This window comes from Mizuhopecten yessoensis, unplaced genomic scaffold (genome assembly GCF_002113885.1).
Source record: "Mizuhopecten yessoensis strain PY_sf001 unplaced genomic scaffold, ASM211388v2 scaffold10745, whole genome shotgun sequence".
In the NCBI taxonomy this organism is placed as follows: Eukaryota; Metazoa; Mollusca; class Bivalvia; order Pectinida; family Pectinidae; genus Mizuhopecten; species Mizuhopecten yessoensis.
Genome location: NW_018408700.1, coordinates 709,081 through 721,318, shown reverse-complemented (window position 1 = coordinate 721,318; position 12,238 = coordinate 709,081). Strand labels below are relative to the sequence as shown.

The 12,238-nt window shown below is 36.7% G+C and overlaps 1 protein-coding gene across 1 annotated transcript in view; it reads right to left on the bottom strand.

The window, feature by feature from the left end:
• Nucleotides 1-12,003, bottom strand: part of LOC110462095 — a 24,800-nt gene extending 12,797 nt beyond the window's left edge. The window contains exons 1-7 of the mRNA XM_021515927.1: nt 11,904-12,003; nt 10,482-10,618; nt 9,225-9,375; nt 7,223-7,359; nt 6,768-6,903; nt 1,741-1,839; nt 379-509 (exon numbers count right to left, since the gene is read on the bottom strand). Coding sequence (XP_021371602.1) covers nt 379-509; nt 1,741-1,839; nt 6,768-6,903; nt 7,223-7,359; nt 9,225-9,375; nt 10,482-10,618; nt 11,904-12,003 — 891 coding nt within the window. The remainder of the gene's footprint in view (nt 1-378; nt 510-1,740; nt 1,840-6,767; nt 6,904-7,222; nt 7,360-9,224; nt 9,376-10,481; nt 10,619-11,903) is intronic.
• Between the last annotated feature and the right edge of the window lie 235 nt (nt 12,004-12,238).

Here is a 12,238-nt window from a genome sequence, read left to right as displayed (position 1 = left end):
GGAGGGGGGAAGCGCATTCCTTTTTTCAAGATCTGATAAAGTTTTATTTGATTTAAAAATATTTTTAATTGCATCTATTACAATAAAACAGATTAGGCACAAGTTGTCCAACTTATGTAAAGCCCTTTCCCAACGTTTATAACGTTTATGCTTGCGGTCTTCTCCGCGGTTGATTAATAGGGATTAAAAATCATCATTTTAAAAAAGTCGTACCATATCAGAAAAAAAATGTTAAACTCTTATAAAACCTCAGATCACCAAATATAATATACATGTACAAAATATATGCTATATTTGCCAAGCAGTCAGCGATATATGAGTAGTATGATACCTGAAACCAAATGAAGGTGATCAGTATAATATTTCGCTAAGTCTTACCAGAATAAAGCCTAGCGTTTTATGGTTCCTTTGTCCAAATCTATTTCCTTTGCTAAGTAGTTTAGGTAAATCCTGTATCCCTTGAATCCTTTTCAAGAAGGTATCTTCCGGTTTCATTGAAAGCCACCATCCTTCGAACAACAAATCATACAGAAAAAAGGAATATTATTCAAAATAATACGTATGATTTTTCGATAAAATAGATTTGACACTTAGTAGGGACATATATTTTCAAATGATGTTAATATTAACAGTATTTTTGTAAAATCCCGTAAGGAAAGCATCACCTCGAACACAATATGTTATCCGGGAATTAACGAGCGAAAAACACCAGATAAGTGTGGAGTTGCAACTACCAGGTTATATAAGGACATTGTCATCAAAACAGAAATTCACTATCAAATTAAGTATTAGGCGGTATATACACAGGTACATATAATGAAGACATTACCTTCGACACAGTACAGGCAGACCTACAAAAATGGTACTCACTACAAAAAGCCTTGACATCAAAATAGTAAACCCTACCATCGACATAGTGCAAAGCGCCAAATAAAAAATCAGCACTTCTCACAAAAACGACACAGTGCAAAGTACCAACTAAAATTCAGATCTTGTCATCAAACCACTGCTTGGTATCAACGAACTACTAAGAAAACATGAGAATACTGAAGTAAAGGCCTGGACATGGTGGTCTTTGTTACCTGTCCTGATAAGCTCCTTATTAAATTCAGCATTATATGAAAACAAATCAAGTGGACTGAATGGCGGGCAAAGTGTGTCTACATGGGTCTGCCAACATTCAGTTGCAAAATCTTGCAATCGAACTCAACGATATTATATTCAACCAGAAATTCAATCGTTTGTCATATCTATATTCTCAGGTATACGTAGAAGAAATATATTTGCAAAAGCAAAGCGTTACCGTCAGCAAAGTTACATAAAAGCACGATTCCGTCTACAAAGTATCATCAAATCAAGAAACCGTCTACAAAGTATCATCAAATCAAGAAACCGTCTACAAAGTATCATCAAATCAAGAAACCGTCTACAAAGTATCATTTAAACAATGTACTGTCAACAAAGTAACAAATCAAGGTACCGTCTACGCATAATCATAAAAATAGATTGGCATCGTTAACGAAGGATAATCAAATTAAAGTACAATCAATAAAATATCATCAAAATAAGGGTACGTCACAAATGATTCTCAAATCTAGGTTCCGTTTACAAAGGATCTTCAAATCTAGGTTCCGTTTACAAAGGATCTTCAAATCTAGGATCCGTTTACAAAGGATCTTCAAATCTAGGTTCCGTTTACAAAGGAACTTCAAATCAAGGTTCCGTTTACAAGGAACTTACCATCAAAACAGTGGACTGGGTAGTTACAGATCAGTGCACCATCTACAAAGAAATCTGTTCCGCCATTGGGTAAAGTTTTCTTGATCGGTTGGAAGGCACCTGGAAATAATTGATATGTGATTCATCGTCAATTTATTAGAATTCAGACCGTATGTAAGCATTAAAACAACAACGGTACATAATTTAAATCAAACTGCCCGCAATAAATACTGAATACATGTAGATATATAAGTGTGGTCATAGGTTGGGAAATGTCAATCTCACTTTAGACGATTTATTGATAGTAATTAAATTAATGTTGACTGTAGATATGTCGTTACAAGTAAGATTTTTTTAATACGTTTCGATAGGCATCCCATTGCGACAGATATTAGTTGACCAACCAGAACAGTAACGGTTCTCTCTGCATAACGGATGTTGCATGCGACTTTTTTATTTGGTTCAATAAAGAGTACAGTTTAGGACGTGTATTTTTTACAGATATATCTAACACAACCGCAGCAGTTGTTTCAATGATTTCGCAATAAGAATAACACCAGCTGTCAGTTTCATGTATTAACAACTACTGGATTAGGACTTCACAGCTGATGTATTGCTGTCACATCTTTCTGGCTAATTTTCAATTTGTTTTCCAAACTAAAATAATATCGGGTTTTTTTTTCAATATACAAGTTTTATTTCCGTCGTAAAAATGTTAAAAGTTTAATATACCGACACACTTGTCAACTATATAATTCATTATATATATTTATTTTGACACTCTCGCGACATTTATTTTTAAGCTACGCTCATGAAAGGGCCTGTTTCCAGGAATGTTAATTCTCCATAGGAGCCTGCCCCCGTATAATTTCTTATCTAGCTCAACTACTGTTTTTTTCTTTTCCGAAGAATAATTTTACACCTTTCCGACACCCAGATTTCATAATTTCAGTGAAAATGTATTTTTATAAAGTTGTCAATTTCAGCATCAAAGACATAAGTTCGTAAATAAAAGAAGGTTATCTCGAAATTGTAATTCGCAACATAGTATAAATTTCTTTTGATAAATATTTCCAAAACATCGTGTTTATTCATAAAACATAAAAAAAAATATTTTCGGATGAAAATGCACTTGCAGAGACACAATTATGAAGAAAAATGCCATAAAATTGCAATTTTCTCCCGTTATATAGTTTTGGATGCAAATTTCCATCAGAAAATCGGATAGAGCTTTACTTGTTTCATATGTGTACCAAAAATCAGCTAATTCCATGTGGTGGAACGTTCTCATATCGCCGCCTGAATGTGGTTGTAAATTGAAAGAAAAGGGGAAATGAGTAACAACCTTGTCTGAAACCCTATTATATAGCTTATTATATACAAACTTTTATATTGAATATCAGAGCGGATATTTTCATGACAGTTTTATGATGTGTAACGACTAAATAAACAGTATCGATATAAAGATTTACACTGAGGACACCCTGATACATGAATACTGTTCTATCTCAAGTTGTCCTCTTCTGAATTTTCTGATCGTGTGGCCTTGTACATTTATCCGTATCTTCTTGTCTTTGTCTATACGTTTACGGAATCATTGACTCGACGCTAGCTATTCTTGTCTCACTTTCCTTGTTTTATTGTCCCATCTCCAAAGCGTTGTGGCTCTGTCAGGGTTGGGACCCTGACTTGTCTCACTTTCTTTGTGCCTGCCGACCACGCCACATCGAATAGATAGATTATCCATATGAAATACTTTATTTTGTTCTAAGTAATCAATCAATTCTGCGCTTCTTGGAGGTATTGAATGTGATTTATTATATTGTCTTGTTATTTTGTGTAATTAGTTGTTCGTTATTTATCACACATTTTCGCATAATTGTACCAAACTACTAAGTATTAGCTGTTTACAGCAATCATCGGTGGCTTGCTATTTTGTTACTTTATCGACGCTTCATAAACCAATCGTTATTGTTTCAAGATGGAGGGTAAATGTGTTGGAGAAGGGTGTCAAGTATACTTCAAGAAACGTAGTGGCAATAAGAACAGAAGTGCACGCAATGTAAATAGTCCACAATATAAATGGCTCCTAGATACGCTGGTGCAACAAGGATTGATGTCAGCAAAGGAACAAGCACTTATTTGCCAGAAGTGCTACATGAAGTATCTTCGGAACAAAAATCAGCCTGAACCTGAACCCGAGCAGAACCAGGAAATAGAGGAAGAAGACGACTCCCCGTCCCATATCCTGCCGTTGCTGACCCTTCATGATCTTTTGAATGGATCATCTTCACACAAAAAATGCTGTCTCTGTCTTGTTACCTTTGCAAGAAATGGAACAAAATCATCAGTCTTACCAAAACGTGCAAGACATCACCTGATCTATTCACACAAACTGTGGTGTCCCACCTCATCCCGCGTCTGCTCCATTCACCTTATTGGTAACGACTTAGATCCGTCTACAGAGGTTGTCCTTGATGGTAGAGGTTCCTTGGAATCTCAGTTACCATCAAAATCGTCCGAAATCATTAATGACCTCCTAGAGGTGTCGCACGTCCTTTCACAGAACCAGTCTGCGTTTACAATAAGCTTTTCTTCTCTTGATGACTCGGCATGCATGGCCTGGACAGGTTGGTCCAAAGATCAGTTCCTCGAAATCCACTCGCACTGTTCCCCATATCTTTCATCTGGTATATATACCAAGACTACACACGATGCTCTATTACTGTTCTGGGTAAAACTGAAAACCGACATTTCCTGGAGTCAGTGTTCTTCTCTTTTTGGAATTTCCAAGTCAAGTGTGTCCAAAACTTTCCACTCCATAGTACAGGCATTAGACACATCGATAGTCCCACAATTTCTAGGTCCGGATCACTTGACAAGAGAACAGTTGCTCGGGCACAATACTGTCTTTTCAGAAGCATTTTTTGGAGATAAAGCCACTGCCATATTAGATGGCACCTATATTTATATCCAGAAAAGCTCCGACCACAAGCTCCAGAGAATGTCCTACTGTGGCCAGAAGAAGAGAAACTATCTCAAATTCATGAGCATCGCCTTACCAGATGGCTACATTCTGGACACAGTAGGACCATTCACTGGCAGCGAAAATGATGCTACAATTACAAAAAAAGTCATGGACAAGCTAGTTACTTGGCTACAACCAGACGACAACGTTGTCGTTGACCGAGGTTTTAGAGATGTCCTACCAGTTCTCGAAGCCTCTGGCCTCAATGCTAGCATGCCGTCATACCTGAAACCCGGTCAAAGTCAACATTCTGACGTCCAAGCAAATCTTGACAGAACTATCACCAAATCGAGGTGGATTGTGGAATCCTATCATGGTCGTCTGAAACACTGGACGTTCTTCCGAACGCAATTGGTGTCTAACAGCTTTATCAATGTCATCGAGGCTTTGCTTCGAACCGTCACAGCCTGTCTGAATGGTATTAGAGGACCGATCTACCAGAGATCTCCAGAGAGAGATGCCAAAGATAGGCTAATGGCTGAACGTATGAAGGACCGTTTGACAACACCGAATGGTTTAGCTCAGAGAGTCAAGACAGATCCGGATCTATCTAGACGGGCAAGGTCCGAGTTTGTCAAGATGGATGCATCTTCCGTACTGTTTCCCCGTCTCGATCTTGATTACTTGAGAACCATTACGTGTGGAACGTATCAGATATCTCTGGCTCCTGGTTACATCGCCGAACATTTAAGTGATGACGGAGACTATGAGGTGTGGCTTTACCAGCACTCCCCAGACCTTCTCCGATGTCAAATACATTCTCGACACAAAAGCCAAACGAAATATAACGTTTGGATACGGTTCACCGTTTCACCCGATGTTGAGGCCCCAATAAAGGACTACTACTGCCAGTGCCCAGTTGGAGAGAGAACGATGGGAATGTGTGCGCACATCTCCAGTATCTTGTACTACCTTGGGTATTACAGGACGCTGGAAAACCCTCGACCATTACAACCACAGGTAAAGAAATTCCGACAAAACTTGAAATAGTTTTCCATGCGGCAACGGAGTGCATATGTCGAAAGTATGTTTGGGGCTCGATATGAAAGATCCCCGTTACCATGTGACTAACCAAACTTATAAATATAGGTATTATACAATCGCCCGTAGCTATGAACACTCCCGTAAATGCGAAAACCAACCAAAATCATAAGGAACACGTTTTGTTTGTTGTTCTGTCTATTTGTCAGCCAATGTCTTCAACCACGGGGACTTGTGAAGTAGCCATCTTGGATTTTTTTTATGAAAAAGTGTTTCTCTCACTTTTTTTCATATCTGTGTACATATTCTCAACATACCGAGCAAATACTCTCGTTTTTTTGTTAATTATCTAAAGAAAGTCGAAAATCGGCAATTCAACCATAGGCTAATTCAACCCAACATTTGAAAATGTTCCACCACTTACATTTTGATGATTTTTCCTCTCATCAATAGCATATTACGTACTGTTTAATAGGATAAAAATTGGTTTGCATCCAACGCCCATAAAAGGGTGTATTCTCTAAAAAACACAGTTTTTGTGTCTAAAATGTTATCATCGAAAATGGCATTTTTGAGATTGTTTCTTCCATAAAACAGCCAAATGGCGCGATGGAAACATGATTTTTTGTCACAATCATGCCATGAATGTATTCTTTACGGTGACCATCATTTGATTAGATTTTCATTAATATTTTACATAACATGCACATTTTATCAACACTTAGACAGCTTCTGAAAGGTACAACTTTTAGGAGCCATAAAAAACAAACCAAGTGACCTAAATCTTTATACTTTATAGATTTGTGACCACAACAGCATGGGCAATGCACCACCAACAGGAAATTTGAATCAGAGAAGGGGCCGTTTTGGAAACCGGCCCTTTATATATTATTAATCTATTTATTTCTATACTTATTTATAGGTTGTCTTAAACCTTTTGCTACGATCATTAAGTAATTGTTATGTGATTTATGCCCTTAGATGTATGGTTACAACAGTGACATTTTATGGTAAGATTGGTCAAACGGTTTAACCTTACCTGGGTAAGAAACAGACATGCGCAGAGCCAGACGAACACTCATTTTTGGGGTGGTCTTTGGGTGGCAGTACTCTTCCCGCATGTTATTTACATTTATCATGACCAAACAAAGTTCCTTGTTGAACATCTTGTAAACCTGAAAAACAGTACTTTTACCAACATGTCTTGTGTATATATATAAGTACAAGACAATGTCAAATAAAAAAACAACAGAACACACGAAACCGAATGAGTACATTGTATCATATATAATGAATATTTTTAGATTTCAATAACAAGAACAGTCGTAAAAAGATTCACATTCAAAAAATTCGAAACAATATAATACTAAAAAAAGTTCGATGAGAGATGCAATGACATTTCTAATAACTTTAACCGTTTCTAATGAGCAAAATGTAAAAATCAAAGAAGATCATTGTTAGTATACATATACCAAGGCATGGTAACTACTAAACCTGTTCGAAGGTAACGTCAGGATTGCCAGTCTTCTTCTCTAGCAAATCACCGAAGTATTGATAGAGTTTGTTGCCAGGATGTACACCATAGCGACGTATTAGATTGGGAAGAAAACTAAAAAAGCTGCAACGGGCATCTGAAATGATGTAATGCAAAGCAACAGTTTTCTTGATCCTCACCATAACCCTCCTTACCACCAGAAACCCTCACACCTCCATCATTACCCTTACAATAACGAACCAACCTACCCTAGGCATAACGATTACTCATCCATCACCTTAACATACCTTTTTACCCTTACTTCATACAATAAACTCTCCCACCCTCACCATGACAATTACCTTTCCGTCACATTAACAAACCTGCCTACCCTTACTATAATAAACCCTCCCACCCTCACCATAGATACATTAAAGTACACTTCCATCATCAAAACGAACCTTTTTACCCTTACTACAATAAACTCTTCTATCCTCTACATAACTATAACCCTTCCATCACCAAAACACACTCCCTACCCATGCTATAATTAAAACCCTCACACACCCACCGTACCTTCTTTCATCTTAACGAATCTTCCTACCTTTACGATAATAAACCCTTCCACCCTCACTATAATGATAATTTCTTCCATCACCTTAACATACTTTCTACCCTTACTATAATAAACCCTCCCACCCTCACCATAACGATAACTGTTCCATCACCTGAACAAATCTTTTTCCCTTGCGACAATAAACTCTCCCATCCTCACCATGACGATTACCCTTCTATCACCATAAACGAACCTTCCTACCCTTACTACAATAAACTCTCCCATCCTCACCATTACGATTGCCCTTCCATCACCTTAACATACCTTTCTACCCTTACTATAACCAACCCTTCCATCCTCAACATGACGATTACCCTTCGATCACCATAAACGAACCTTCCTACCCTTACTACAATAAACTCTCCCATCCTCACCATGACGATTGCCCTTCCATCACCTTAACATACCTTTCTACCCTTACTATAATCAACCCTTACACCCTCACCATAACGATTACACTTCGATCACCATAAACGAACCTTTTTTTACCCTTTACTATAACAAACTCTCCCATCCACATCGTGACGACTATCCTTACAACACTATAACGAACCTTTCTACCCTTACTATAATAAACCCTCCTAACCTATCCATACCTATTATCCTTCCATCAATAATAGGATACTTTCTATCCTTACTATAATAAACCCTTCTATCCTATCTATACCTATTATCCTTCCATCAATAATAGGATACTTTCTACCCTTACTATAATAAACCCTCCTATCCTATCTATACCTATTATCCTTTCATCACCATAACGAAACGTCTAAAAACAAACAGCATAATGATGAGACATGTGTTTCTCGCACCTCAGACAGAGATATCCCACGTCATACTCAATGCTAGAACCTTTACGTGACATTTCTCGTAATTTTTACACTGCGATGTATTCATCAACACCTTTCGGTTTAAAATTGGCAGTCTGCATTATAATTTTTTGTTTTCTCGTTATATGTATTGTTTTGATGCTGTAAGATATCTGATGTTGTAGATAAAATATAATCTACACTTTGAAATACGTTGTCTTCTTTGTAAGGACGGACTGCAATTTTTTTCGCGCGGAAGCATCCAAATGTAGCTTTAGTTAAGCAGAGGCTATTTTCATGTGAGGCCCCAGACAAGATACTTGTAGCCTTTAGCAAACTTGGGTTGTTTTTTTCGAACTGAAATGTGCGAGGGAAAGAAATCAATTACCTGTAACAGAGTAAGATCGGGTTATCTCAGTCTCGGGCTAGAATTCTGCAACATTCCAACCTCAACTTACGCCTCGGTTGGGATTATGTTACAGAATCTTAGCACTCGAAATAAGAAGCTGACTCTTGATATTAATTCTGTAAACTGGATAGAAACATATAATTTTACCAATACAGATAGTTTTCCATTTATGACATCCAACCCCTTACCAAAGAGAAGATCGCTGCTAATGTTCTCCCTCAAGATGGTTTCCATTTCGTCAACGGTATATCCAACTGCTAGAGTGGTCGCAATTATAGCACCAAAGCTAGTTCCAGCAAACCGTTTTACTTTTGAGAGAATTCCAAGTTCCTCTAAAACCTTTTAAAAATGAAAAATCAATTATTTGCAGATTACAGATCATGCTTTATGTACAATGAAATGCTGTTATAAAGGAATAACAGCATGAATTATTACATGTTTTCCTGACAGAATTTGTTCAGGTGTTTCCGTCTCCCTGTTATAGTAATCTGTAACCAATCATCGCGTGACGTACAGGTCATTGATTACGGAAACCCCGATTAGCTTCCGATCGCCCTTTGTGGCCTGGGAATTTTGTAACTAAAGAAAACACAACATTGTTCGTGCAAATACTGCTGTTCCACTGTTTGACAAAACATTTTACGTACATTTTACCAGTCAAATAGATATAAGGTTAATAGTTGATATTGTACTTCTATGAAGTGAAAAAAATACACTTGTAATTTTCCCACTTTATTGACCAATCAGTGAGCAGGGTTTAATGTAAAACAAAACAAAAAACAAAAAAACGGAACATTGTCAATAGTGACGTTACAATATTCCTGATGTATTCCTATTGTAACGTCGCACACTAATTCTACTAAGTCAATGTCTGTATAAGGATAAGTATTCATAAATTTCTGATAAATAACAGATATATTTCACTCATGAGTTGACTATGTTTTCATATATTTCACTCGCGCTCTGCACTTATATACAATATCAAGGTATTCACATTATTCGTGAATTATAGCTGGTATTCCTGAAGAAATTCGTCTGTTTTTAAAACGTAACATGAACGAACTAAAAGAAACCAACCAAAATGAAGAAAACAAACATTCTTTGGAGTTTCGAAAAAACAACAACTTCATCATGGTTTGCAAGTCATTCAGTTCAAACATATTCTTAGAGGGGCGTTACCTCGCATCAAGGAAAAACGTTTGAACGAAACTTTGTTATATACTATCATAAATGCTAAACGGATGCATGTCTTACCTTTGATATGGACGAAATTTTATCATCGCTAATTCTAGTTTTCTCTACAATGACGTTGCTGTATTGTAACGCCTGTGAACAAACTCGGTGTTTTCGTATATTTGATGTTCCGAATGTGAATTAGCTAATGGTTAATTTGGAAATGTATCATTTGGAAGTAAAGAAAACTCGGACCTCACTTTATGTCTTACCTTCACGCCTCCGACGTGAGCAGAACCTTTGCTTCCCCCTCCCTCGAACACCAGGTTCTCAAACGGGTAATCACGATCCTTAAGGAAGTCAAAACGCATATCCTCGCACTTTTTGTTGCATTTCGATGTTCGTTGCTCTGAAATTTCAAAATTGACTGAAGCTTAACTTTCCCCACATTTGATAGCAATATGTTCCGGCATACATAGAATCTGACTATTGACTTATCATAACGTCACTGAACCGCTGGCAAAAGGATAAATGTCGATGATTGAGTTGAAGCGAAAGCTAAAATAGTAATGGACATATTCATCTATAAAATCCCAGTTAGCAATTACAATCTATATATTAAAGATGGTTATGTTTCATGAACAATTATTTCTTCTCTAGCACGGAGGAACTGGGGTTATAATTTCGTTGTTTTCATATACAGGGGTGTCAGCGTGTTTTAAGGACATTATATTTTGATGATTTCTGATTTTTCCCTATCTGTATCATACCAAATTTATGTTTTTGTGGGGATTTAATTTCGTGGATTTTTGTTATCCACGAAATAAACGACGAAAATTTAGGATTTTACAGTAATGTCATTGTAATGTTATGTTATTGAGACGGCAAACTGACCTGAAAAGTCTGTGCCGTTTTCAACAGGCAACAAGCAAATATTTTCTATATCTCTAGGAAAAAAACAAAAGCTATAACAACTCTCTCAATCCTAAATATAACAAGCGGGCAAAGGCCACTTAGCTGTTGTTCCTATCAGGAACACAGACTATATCAATTAATTTCGACAAAGCAACGCTGACGAGGTATATACTACACTTTAGGGTCACTCATTAAAATATAAATACACCATGCTGCTGACACTATATTCAGCGCAGTTGTATACATTATATGCATGTATATCAACAAACATATTTATGAGGACGAATTTTAAGATAAATAATTAAAACTCGACGGTTAATCACTTAACCCTCAAAATCAATAGGTTTCCGTTTAAACCCCACTCGATAAGATTGGTAAAAGACCGACCGACCGCTTAATTTTCAGCAATCTTGTACACAAGCCCGCTAGCTAAAAATGACAAACAAATAAGAATGCGGCATATCGTGGTATTTGTCAATCTTACGAAACTTGTGAATTATTAAGACTTTTATATTTTATATGACGCTGTTCAGTGAAGTTGATTGGGTTGGTCATTTCCAAGCAGTTATTCATTAGTAAACTTTTAAACACATTACCAAGGTTTGGTACGTGCACCGCAAAATTTGCTAAGTTTTTACTATACATATGTTTACTACGTAAATGAAGTTAAAAAAAGTTTTTCGTCACATCCGTATAGATTAAATGAATGTAGAGAAAAAAGTAGAGAGTAAATAAAGAAACGAGATTCTGTAAGATAATATTATAAATTACCGACTCACCTATTTGTTTTTCGATATCTTTTTCATCTTCTTCCGACAGAAGGGAATCAAAATTTAGACGTGTGTCTTCTCTCGTCAAAGTGCTGTGGTTTCCACCCATCTTATCGTTGTTAAAACAGACTAAAAGTCTGATCAACCCGATAGAGATCTAATCCTGTGTATTTTCAAGTGTAAAACATATACAACTAGTAAGAAATTAGTATGTTGTGTATGATATTAAAATTCAAACAAATTTCCTTGTGTTTTATGTGGTGGAATACCGAACGTCGGCAACATTTCAAAATTGTATTACGAAGGCTGTTTTGACTTAAATGAATGATTTTCTCAATATTTCC